This window comes from Mandrillus leucophaeus, unplaced genomic scaffold (genome assembly GCF_000951045.1).
Source record: "Mandrillus leucophaeus isolate KB7577 unplaced genomic scaffold, Mleu.le_1.0 Scaffold787, whole genome shotgun sequence".
Lineage (NCBI taxonomy): Eukaryota > Metazoa > Chordata > Mammalia > Primates > Cercopithecidae > Mandrillus > Mandrillus leucophaeus.
In genome coordinates, this window is record NW_012108552.1 from 1,010,777 (window position 1) to 1,023,601 (window position 12,825).

The window sequence follows — 12,825 nt, forward strand, 5'->3', positions numbered from 1 at the left end:
CAGACAAGGATACACACACAAAAATAGAAACCTACAGGCAAATATGCTTGATAAATATAGATTTTAAAAAATCCTCAACAAAATTCTAGCAAACTAAATCCAGTAACACACTAAAAAAATCATTAACCATGATGAGGTAGAATTTATCCCAAGGATGTATGGATGTTTCAGCATACAAAAATCAATAAATATTATATTTTATATTAATATAATAAACAACAAAATAATATAATTATCCCAATATATACAGAAAAAGGATCTGATAAAATTTAATGTCCCTTCATAAATAAGACTCTCAATGAACTAGGTATAGAAGGAACATACCTCAACATAATAAAGGCCATATATGACAAACCCACAGCTAACATCATACTTAACAGGAAAAAGTTATAAGCTTTTCCTCTAAGAATTGGAATAAGATAGCAATGTCTACTTTCACCACTCTTATTCAATGTAGTACTGAAAGTCTTGGCTAGAACAATCAAGCAAGAGAAAATAATAAATGGCATCCAAACTGGAAAGGAGGAAGTCAATTTGTTCCTGTTTGAAGATGATATGATCTTATATATATATTTTTTAAACCCTAAAAACTGTACCAAAAAACCCTTAGAACTGATAAACATATTCGGTAAAAATACAGGCTACAAAATCTACATACAAAAATGAATAGCATTTCTCTACACCAACAACTAGCAAAAAAAGAAATTAAGAAAACAATTATATTCATAATATCCACAAAATATACCTATGAATTGATTTAACCAAAGAGGTGAAAGATCCCTATAAGAAAAACTATAAAACACTGATGAAAAAAATTGAAAAAAAAAAAAACCACAAATGGAAAGACATCGTATGTTCATGGATTCAAATAATTAATATTGTGAAAATAACCATACTGACAAAAGCATTCTATAGATTCAGTTCAATCTCTATCACAATTCTAATGAAATTCTTTATAAAAATAGAAAAAGGCAACCCTAAAATTCATAGGAAACCACAAAAGACCCCTAAATAGCCAAAGCAATTCTCTGGAAAAAGAACAAAACTGGAGGCATCACACTACCTGAATTTAAAGTATACTATGTTATACCAAAATAGCTTGGTAGTGGCATAAAAACTGACACATAGACCAATGGAACAAAATAGAGAAACTAGAAACAGTCACTGATCTTTGACAGAGGCAACAAAAACATTCTTTGGGAAATACAGTCTCTTTAATAAATAGTGGTGGGAAAACTGAATTTCCATATGCAAAAGAATAAAACTAGACCTCTCTCATCATATTAAAAAATCAACTCAAAATGAATTAAAAACATAAATGGTTTAAGACCCCAAATTTTGAAACTACTAGAGGACAAGAGAGGGGAAATATTTCAGGACATTCATCTAGGCAAAGATTTTTATGGAGAAGGCCTTAATAGCTCAGGCAACAAAAGCAAAAACAGACAAATGAGATTATATCAAACTAAACAGCTTTTATAGAGCAAAGTAAACAATGAACAGAGTAAACAATCAGTAGAAAAATATTTGGAATTATTAATCCAACAAGGAATTAATAGCCAGAATATACAAGAAACTGAACTCAGTCAATAAACAAGTACCTTGATTAAAAATTAGCAAATGAGCTGAATAAACATTTCTCAAAAGAAGAATATAAATGGCCAATAGGTATATTTAAAAAAAGTGCTCACCATCACTTATCATCAGGGAAATGCAAATCAAAACCACAATAAAATATCACCTCATTCCAATTAGCATGGCTATCAACAAAAAGACAAAATACAACAAATGTTGGCAAGAATGTGGAGAAAGAAGGACCCTGATACACTCTGGTGGGAATGTAAATTAGTAAAGCCATATATGGAGTTTCATCAAAAACTACAAGCAGAACTACCATATGATCCAGCACTCCCAGTACTGGCTATTTATGAAAAATAAAGGAAATCAGTATGTCAAAAAGATCTCTGAACTGAACCATGAACTGAAGCATGTTTATTGCAGTACTATTCACAATAGTCCTAGATATGAATCAAGTTAAAATTTCATCAATAAATGAATGGAAAAAGAAAATGTGGTATATATACACAATGGAATACTAAGCCATAAAAAAGAATGAAATCCTGTTATTTGTAGCGTTATGGATGAGTTTGGAGAAAATGATGTTAAGTGAAATAATCCAGACACAGAAAGACAAATATCATATAGTCTCACTCATATGTGGAAGTTTAAAAAGTTGAGTTTATAGAAGTAGAGGGTACTAGAATAGTGGTTACTAGGAGTTTGAACAGATGGGATAGATAGAAATTGTCAGATACTGGCTAACAGACACAAAATTACATCTAGATAGGAGGAATAAATTCTATCATTCTATAGTACTTAGGGGGAGTAGAACAGAATTTACCACAATTTATTGTTTATTTTCAAATAGAAGAGTGGATTTGGAATATTCTCAACACAAAGAAACGATAAATGTTTAAGGTGATGAATATGCTAATTGCCCTGATTTTATCATTACACACTGTAAAAATGTATAAAAATATCACTGTAATCATAAATATGTACAATTATGTCAATTAAAAATAATAAAAGATTATGAAAATATGAAAAACATAATCTATCTTTACTTTCTATTTTCTTTTCCAACTTTCAAGGAGTAGAAATGTATTTAAAATATTTTCACATATTTATGAAGATAGGAAATAATCTTTTTATTCCCTTCTTTAGGTAGGACTCCACCATTTCACTTAAAAACAAAGAAATTGTATTTGCATCATGAAAAGAGGACAATTGGATTTTCCAAATATTTATTAATTGGGAATCAATTTAATATGTAGAAAAATATAATCTTTTTAGTGTGTATGTATAAAATGATTTAAATGTATATTTCTGTAAATACTTTATGCTAAAAATGTTTACAAATTCTAACATAAAAGCTTCTTACAAAAAATTACTAAAAGTAGGTTATGGGTTAAGTGTTTACAAAGAGAATTTCTAAACTCAATGATTTTTAAGCACCATCTCTCTGCTGTTTGATATTAATTTTATAGAGTTTGTCTTTAAGGAAATTTTAAGTCTGCTTCCACTCAGAACCAAGTCAATCATATACAGGATTATTGAATTCTACCATATAATAGACATTTTTCTGACTTTTGTTTGAACCTTCAGATACGAGTTGCCAATAGTCTTAAGCTGTTACATGACATGCTACCACATTTCTAGGCTACGTTTCTTTCCTTTGAACTCTGCCTCAAAATTAGGCATGTCTTTGTACTAACATTTTAATTTCATATCTGAGTCTGATACTGTGAATCGCATCAAAAATGAACCACCACACATTACATGCATCACTACACGAAGTATTAGTACATTGTGTTCACTACCATTTGTGTGTATGCTGGTGGGTGGGTGCTCATATATTAATCAAGAAAATGCTTTCTTTTTTAAAAAACTCCACTGATTATTTTTTCTGGCTGTTCTGTTTACCCTAAAAGTTGACATGCAGAACAGGTGCAAAACTGTAACATCAGCCATTTTCAAAGGGCATGGCAGCAGTTAAGAAGATTGAGTTTCTTACACTTTATGTCTTGTGATGTTTGTTGGTTACTAGACCTTGCAGTATGATAGAAAACCTTGTCCCTGTCTTGAATAAGCACACAGTCCAGTTAGAATAATGAGTCAAATCCCTAGTGCATGCAAGAAGGTTAGTCAGAGATATGAAAATGGAGAGATCCTACTGATTCAAACTGCAGGATACTTCTAAAAGGCAGGGTGTTGAATTTCCATAGCAAAGTGTGCAGAACTGGATAGGAAGAGAGAAGTAGAGATAGCTGAAAGCGTCCTTTAGGCAGGGAGGCATACAAGAGCAGTCATGGAGGAACAGATTCCTGTGGCGTGTTCTGGGGATGATGTCACTGACTAAGGTAGAGACAGGGAGCAGTGGGAAATAAGGTTGAATGGTTTCAGTAGGGGTGTGAGTAGGAAGATGCATCAATTCTAACCAAGACCAGTAGTTTAATTAGGCATTGAAATCTGCTGCAAATCATATGTTGGAGGCATCATAGCTAAATTAAGGTAATTTTCTATAATCTATTGTTTTACCCATGCCTCTTTTTATTATCATTAATACAAAGAACTGAGTATGTTAGGAAAAAGGGAGTTCATCACATTTTCACATTTGTTTCATATTTGAAAAATGAAAGTAATATGAATGCATTTAACAAATATAGAAGTGACACAAAAAAGTTATGCTTTTTAAAGAGTTGTTTGTTTAATAAGGTTTTAACACGCTAAAATAAAGACATTTCTTATAAAACATGATCATTCAAACCTAGTGAAAATTTAATTCGTTGTTTTAAATAGGTTTTGGTAAAGTGATGGAAACATGTTGGATTAATGGCAAAATCTATATTTAAAAGATGAAAAGTGAATTATGTTGCCATGATTTTTATTATAAATTATTTCCAAAAACAGAAAAAAAATAAGCAAATGAATTTAAACAAATAAATACCAGTAATTTTTTACTGTTCTCTTCATGTAAGAGTACAGAGATAGAGGTGCTTGAAGAGTTTGGCTTCTCATTTCAGATCTTGTTGTGGAATCAGAGTCAATCCTATTTCTCAGTTCTACAGGAACTGACTAAGACACAAATAACTGAATAAGATCTTAGTGCATAATTCAATTTCTATATTCTCAGTAAAAATTTGAAAGTGAGAGATCACAAGAACAGAAATTAGTAGATAAATCTTCTTGTATCTTTACTAGTTCTTCTGCTAGTTTATTGTTTTGCATTGCTTTTTTGGTTCATTTATATACAAAGAATGAGTCTAATGAAGATAAAGAGCTGGTGTTACAAAATACTACTCATGGCTAGAGAAAAACATTATTATAAATGCTATTTGGGAAAAATATTTTCCGAAATTTGGAATGGATATTTTTATTTTCCATTTAACCAGCAGACTGGTTTGAGATAACACATTAAAGATGGGCCTGCTTAATAAAATGATATGTATTATTTGAAATAATTCACTATCAAAATACTGGAGCTCAGCAGGATACCATGGCTGCATTAACCCAATGTTCTTTTATGTTGAAGGGTGACTGTCATCTCATGGGCTTATTTTCTCTTACCTTGAGAAATCTGTTGTGATATTGATGGCCTATACCGATGTGATTTTTTAAAAAGATAATTGTTTTTGCTACCCATACTTACTTGACTTGCAAACATTCAGAATTTTGTTTCTAAAAGTCAGGAGCCCAGCAAAATGAAAGATGAGGTGATGTTTCTTACCCAACATATGAAGCAGATGTGTGATGCACCTCTCTAAATCTCCTGCCATGCCCTCATTTGGGCCTTAACTGGTACTTGGAGAGACACAGTGCAGGCAGCTATGCTTATAAAGATTACTCTTGCCATCATGTTTCACAGGCAGATCTCCGTTAACCAGGGGCTGCTAGCACTCCGAGATCCACTTTTCTTGCTCGGCATAGTGATGTGACCAAAACAGGTTGCAATAATCCATCTCTTCAGATATCAATAGTTTCATAGATTCTTATTTTATTTCAAGGTCATAAGTAATGTTTGGAGATGCAGTTGAATCATGAATTATTTCTTCATTGAATTCAGAGAAATATACAATTAAGTATTTCGAATCTTTTAAAATTTGTTTTGTCATATTAAAAATGTATAGGAGATTTGGTAAGTTAATATTACCAAAAGTTAAATAAAAGACATAAAAGAAGTTATGTTGTCTTTTAAGATAATAATTCTAGTTAAGACACCTGTGTTCATAATGTAGTGTTCTCTGCAAAAATGAGATATGGCATGTTGACTAAAACCCTTAAAGGTAGAATTCAAAAACTGAGCCATTAAGAACTAAGGAAATCCTAACCTTAACTTCATTGTAATTTAGACCTGTCAACAAAATTATCAGGATAGCAATTTTAGAGATATTTCTAGGTACTGATTACAGTACTTCTCTTGTAGTGAATGAAATTCTGCCCTCTCAATCAAATATTTGCCCTAAGTTCTACTTCAGGATGTTTGTATTTGGTCAACTAAAAAGATGAAGTCAAGCATTCATTTTCAATGGGACTTGAAAGTAGTATGCAATTAGAGGATTTGGAAATAGTTATGTACCTAATAAAAATTAAGGAAATCATTTACTACCAGATGAAAGTCAGTATAAATGTTTCATTCTTATTTTGTCTTCCCATAAATGCATATGTCTTAGCTCTATGGGATGACATATGCAAGTTTTACTCATTGACTTTGCCCTTTCAGGTAAATAAACAGATTGCTTTTTCTATCTGAAAATCAGTGTTACATGTGTTATGAAAGAAGTTCCTATGAAAAAAGAACCAACCAAAGAGGCCTCCTCTGGGTGATTTTCTTCCATAATTTCAGTAACGACAAAAGTGTCACACTACATACCTATGCCTAGAACTAGCTCTGCAGCATATCAAAGAAGTGCTATGCCACAGAACAGAGCACAGAGTTTTGCATATAGTAGTCATTCCATAAATAGTTAAAATAAACTATGCAAATCTTTGCATTGCCTCTACTTGACTGAGTTTCATTATCATACACACTTAGCCATAGGTAATAACAGCAAAGTCACTGCTATACTGGATATTCATTTCTTCTTCAATAGATTTCCACTTTACCTATTTGCCTATTTAAAATTTTGAGTTATCTAACAACCTGATAATCATATAATAAATATCACCAAAGACTGTTTTCTAAATGCACTTTGGGGAATAATTCATTGTCTTATAATGAGAAAATATCAAAACTTTGTTTGAAGACAAAAATACTACCATGTGGAACAAATAGTCCACTTGGAATTTTTATTGTCATTTAATGCCTTATGCTTTATAGGTGCAAATTCATTCTGAAGCAATGCTTGTGGAACTTTTAATATACAGTTTCAATTCTGAATAGTTAACATTGAAATAGTTCAGCTGTGTTACAGTCTTCCCTCACAGGAGAAAAGCATTGCTTAAAGACAGGCCACCCACAAAATTTTGCAGAATTGAAAGATAATCTCCCAATTGTTTCAGTCTTATCAGATTTTGCTTATGAACGCCCTGACTTTGTAGCTATAAAGAAGGTATAAGATACATATGTGTGTGTGTGTGCACGCACATCCAGTGTCACACTCAAGTGAACAGAATATGTTTAAGTTTACATTTCAATGTATATGGGTGTTTTCTTAAAAATATGAAAGGTTGAAATATTTGATCGATGAATCCTGATAAATGATAGTGTTAAATACAAATTTCATGTTCAATACTAAAAGATCAAAAAAGTCTTCTGCCATTGTCCATGTTTTATCTGTTTTTTAAAACCGTAGGGGAAACTATATACTCTCAGGGAAAAAAAATGAAGCTTTATTGCGAGAGAAATGAATGTAAGAAATAGCACTTTAAGTAGCGAAGAGATGTGAAGCATTGCGACTTCATAGCCTGCTAAGGAGCAACAGCTGTACCTAATTTCAACTTGACGTGCTTCAGATCTCATATTCATATAGGTATTTAATGATCCAAACATAATGGTCCTATATAGAATAATTACTTATATGAAGGAGCAAACTTATTCGCGTTCCTTTTTAAATGATCCTTCAAGAGAAAAACTGCACTGGATCTTTGAACAATGAATAGTCCCATTCACCAATCCAAATGTTTGGGGTTAAATAGCTTATCTTTTAAGAGAGAATAGTAGTGCTGGGGTTACTTCTTCTTGACAGACTCTTTTTGTCTACCCTCTTCCCAGGACAGCCAGGACAATGACAAAAGGTAGAATGCCAAGCCAATCATTAAGTCATAGTGGTAGATAGTTACAAGAAATATCAGAAACAAAAGGAAATAAGGTATTTTAGAGTTGGTATATTTTGAAAACAAAGATTCGTTGCTTTGAGCTTGACTTTCCTCAGCAGGAAGACTAGTAGAAGCAGAGCTCTCAGATTCTTTTTCACTTGAAGAGCATAGTGATTGCCCAGAGCTTACTAATCCTTTATTTTCACTCCTTGCTTCTTCCATATTCTCAAGAGGTTCGCTGATTAAAATCATTGGCCCTAGAGATTTTTCCACACTACACTCTTCTGATTGGAAAATCTGGCCTATGCATCTTTCTTTTCTACTACCTGACGTCACTATTCCTGAACTTTTGGAAACCTCTTCAGGTTTAGACTCAGCATAAGGGTGCTTCTCAATATCCTGGATTTCTCTTGTTGAATTACAAATACTTTCTGATTTCGTAGAAATAGGTTGGCTAGCCATGGTAGTAATTGCATTCTCTATAGCAATTGCCTGCTCATTAGTTGACACTAAAATTTCAGTATGTTTGGAAAAAGGAGAGCTATTCCAAGGAGCTCTATTGGTGTCTGAGTTAAAAGCAGAATGCACAGTGGCATCCAAGTCTGTTTTCTTTGATAATTCTTGAACTTGCCTATGATCTCTGTTTTCTGAAAATATCGTTTTGTCTGTTGGTAACATTCCCAACTGTAAATCCAGTTTTGAAGTTGCTTTTTGATATTCTGTAATGACCCGTGAGGATTCTTCCACGGATGTTATATTTTCAGTGCCACATTTCTCCTTGTCATGTGTCTTCCTAGGATTGTACGTAGACATGGTTTCCTCCTTCTCCATTTCATCTACATGTACATTACAAATACCTAAATGTGATTCCTTTTCAAAATCATTGTCATAGATTACACCTACTGTATCTCGTTGACAAAGGGTATAATGTGAATCATCATTTCTCCCTTCATGTGGATCAAACGCTGTTTCCTTTACCTCGATGGGCCTGTCACTTCGTGCTGTCTCTTGAGGTAGCTTAGCAATTACTGCTTTTTCTCTAGCAGACATGCTTTCTGGAGTACTTTCTGATGTTGTCTTAATTATATAGGCTGTACCTGCTTCTGCTTTCTCAGTAATACCATGATCAGCTAGAGAAGACAGTTCACAGCACATTGTTTCTTGGCAGGTAAACAATTCTTCCGTAGTAGCTTTCAAACTCCTCGTATTATCTCTTTTTTTGCACGTGTCTTCACAATCTGTTTGTTCTTTGATATGCTCTGTTAGATCTTTGATATGCTCTGTTATGTTTGTCTTATTCTCTCTTGCTTTTCCCTGACTTTCCAGAACATTCCAACTTTGTTTATGCTGTGTACTATTATCCTTATCTTCAGAATCAATCCCACCTGATTTTTCTTCAACTTGAAACAGATAATCATTCCTCAAAACATTTCCAGTTCTTGGTGAACAAACTTGACCAGTTATCCCTTCTGAAGCACTGCCTTCATTGGTCAAATGATGATGCTCTGGGGTTAACACAGCTTCTTCCCAACTTACATTCGTCCTTGGTGAATGAGACATGTCTGCTGTGATTGCCCAGGTGGGGATTGTGGTATCTTCGCTCAGCAGAGCAGTCAGGTCTCTGTTACTAGCTCCAATCCCTTCCACACTTATTTTAGGGTTGTCCATCTTCCTTTCTTGGTCATGTAAGATTGTTTGGAAATTTTTTCTTTGTTTTTCATTAACGCCTAAATATATGCTTTGTTCTTCATCATCCTTACCATTGCCATAATCTTCCTTAGAAGATCCTTCTTCTGTTGATTTGTCGAGATGTGCAGATATATCCGAATGGAAATCTCTTCTTAAACACCCCCAATCTTTTGTTTCAATTTTTTTAGCTCCTCCTTCATGCTTTTTATTAAGGTTTCCTGCCATTAGTTGATCTGAAGAGGGGCAAGGTATTTGCATTGTGCCATTGCCACGGGCTGGATTAGCATTATCATCCAGGACTTCTTTGCTGCCAGTGTGTAATTGCACTAGTTCATCACTACTAGTATCTCCCAATGATGGCCTGATTTCTCCCATATTTGAAGTAATTTCCTCTAAAGGTTGACGTGTACAGTCATTTCCTGAGGAATATTTTTCATTGCAGTAAAAATCTCCCTTTATGGAGCTTTCTGCCGATGAACTTGGAGACAGAGACCTTTGGAACAAATCAGTGCACATTTCACCATGGATTTGCTTCTTCTCTAAACCCTCTGCTTTATTTGGAAAATTGACCGGATCTGTTGAAAATGTATTCCTTTCATCTCTGGAAGCAGTACTTCTGTTTCTTATTAAGTGTTGATTTATCTTATGGGATAAAAACAACAAAGAAATAATGACCATAAGATCATTTTGAATATGCAGTGAATTAGATAGGTTTTATTAACTCGGCTTGTAATTATCTGGTAGATTTCTTTGACTGATTTCATTTGTGGATTTCATATAAACTCTGGAAGCCAGATGTTTTGGGGAGATCCTTGTAGGCTATGACTGGGGAATGAGATTAGTAAGAAAGGGGGCCCAAATTAGTCATTCTCCTTCCCAGCTTCCAAATATCACATTGTATTATTCAACTATTCTTGCTTGTCATTGCACTTTCTCCTCACTTAGGCTATACACATTGATAGCTCCATGCTAATCAATTAGAGAGCAGCTTCCTGGGTGCCCCTTGCTGCATTTACACTTGCTGTAGGTGCCCCCATTACAGTTTCTCTTATTAATATGTTTTCTGCAAAGCCTCTGCAAACTATTAATAGCAAAACGTCACTCAAAGAAAAGTGAGGGAGTTAATGTCTCTGCAAATTCTGTTTTAATGACCCTCTGCCAACTGGTACTCAAATGTATTTGAGCTCTTCAGTGATGCCAACTGTCAGGATTTAACAGTGAGATGCCTGTTTTTTTTTTCTCCTCCTCATAACTGACATTTGCATGATCTCAATAATTATATGCAAATCTTACGTTTTCCCCTTCTTCTCACATAAGGCTCATGTTACTTGTCAACTGCACAGCTGTCTTGTAAGCCAATGCCTGTGGGTTCCGCAGATTTGGTTGTATTTCCATCTATTACAGAGCTTGTTTTATGCATTAACGTCAGCATGGAGCAAATTAGCATCTAAATTACAGCTCCCTGTTCATTTATTGGATGTACAATCTCAGTAACTTCTAAACAAACTTTTATATTTGAGCCTGCTCATTGTAATGAGATGTATTGGTGAAGTATGTGATTTTTCAGGACCCTTTCATTATATTCTGTGGTTTGAAAAAAATGGCGATGTTAACTTTCAGCTGGTGAGAATTCTCACAATGGGTGACAACTTTGTAGTTTCTTAAAGTTGGAGCAAAGTAAATTGCATACTTTAGTGATGCAGCTCCCATATCACTATAGAAAAGGTGGAATATGTGGGGAAATAGATGAGCTCTATTTCTTTCCTGTTTCAGCACTGACACTTGAAGAGGCAAATGTCATTTTAATCTTAGGTGATTATGAATCCATGTATTCCAATGATATGAGGTCCATCCAAATACAGTAAAGGGTAAATTGCATTATGTGACTCATTTACTCCTATTTCTTCCTTTGTGATAAAAGTGCTATCTAAACCATCCCCCCAAAAAATTCCAAATAGATTGAATGCTCACCAAGTATGAAATTTATAACAAATTGAATACTAAATTGTATAGTACTGAATTTGTTTCCTGTTTTAAAATTATGGCACAGGTTATTTTGTTTTTACTTGGTAATTTAATACTCTACAATGATATAGAACTTGGAGATTCTCACAAGGATGGAATTTTAAAAAATGCTGTTACATGTGAGAATCAAAGACTTATAGAGTTGGACAGGACACTAACAATCCTCTAGTCCAGCCCTCTCATTTTATAGACGAATTTGTGCTAAGTATACACTTGTCACAAAGATTAGAAATGCACATCAGGATAGTGCTACCTCTCCTGTAATTCCTACAAACTATTACTCAGAGCCGCTGGTAAATAGATAAGAAATGAATGTCATTAATTTACCACTGCAGAGACCAGAAGCAACATACAGAAATCAAAGTGCCTTGTTGATCAAGCTAGAGATGCAAGGACAGAATAGGCTGTGCTTTCACATTTGCAAATTATATTAGTTGAAGCTATTGAAAGACAAGCATTGCAGCATCTTTGAAGCAGAAATGGATTCATCTTCTCTAATACCGTGGCAACCAGAACACTTACCATCAACTCTAATTCTTTTTCATTATGTTCATCATGTTCCCTGTTTACATCTTTTACATTTTGATTACTGGCTTCCAAATCTTCCTTGTCCTCATGAGAACAAACGATTGTCGGGATAGAGGTATCTGAAAAGTTAATATAATTGTGCCTTTGTAAGATTGTTTTAATTGTAGACTTTAACAAAAGAGACAAATTTGGTTTTAAAATTAATGAAGAATATTACCTGTGTTCTTTGGATTCTCAAAGTTATTTTCTTCTGATGTTACTGATGATTCTTCTTTACTGTTAAATTTAAAAGAAAATATTATATGTTTTTCTGGGACTGCATCTTCTAAGTATTTCTATTCAGGGGGAAATTCAATCAGTAACAAGCCAAATAAACATTATATAACTTTCTTATTTTCCTATATTACTTGGCATTTTTTTAAAATAAAAATGATCTTTTTGGAATGACGTAATACTAAGTATTGGTTGTAGAAAAATTTAAAAATAATGCAAACATGCCATATTTCTAAACAGAGTATGTTTCTCATATTAAAACTTATATAACCAAAGTAAAAATACATGTAAATGTAGATTATTCTATCTTCAATGGATTTCATCTTTTCAAATGAGAATATTTTTCTCATGGCTTAATGATAACATTTTATGAACTGAAAGTCCATTTGTGGTCATGGAAATTGCTAACATTTCAATTAATTTTTTGTGTTCCATTTTACTCAAAATTCTTCCAGTTGGACTAACATTAACTCTCTGTCCAGAAAAGCAAAAAAA

The 12,825-nt window shown here is 33.5% G+C and overlaps 1 protein-coding gene across 1 annotated transcript in view; it reads right to left on the bottom strand.

The window, feature by feature from the left end:
• Positions 1-6,834: 6,834 nt before the first annotated feature.
• The window catches only part of PPP1R3A (protein phosphatase 1, regulatory subunit 3A), a 41,981-nt gene continuing 35,990 nt past the window's right edge, over positions 6,835-12,825 (bottom strand). Inside the window, exons 2-4 of the mRNA XM_011967096.1 lie at positions 12,275-12,333; positions 12,052-12,176; positions 6,835-10,146 (exon numbers count right to left, since the gene is read on the bottom strand). Coding sequence (XP_011822486.1) covers positions 7,729-10,146; positions 12,052-12,176; positions 12,275-12,333 — 2,602 coding nt within the window. The 3' untranslated portion in view covers positions 6,835-7,728. The remainder of the gene's footprint in view (positions 10,147-12,051; positions 12,177-12,274; positions 12,334-12,825) is intronic.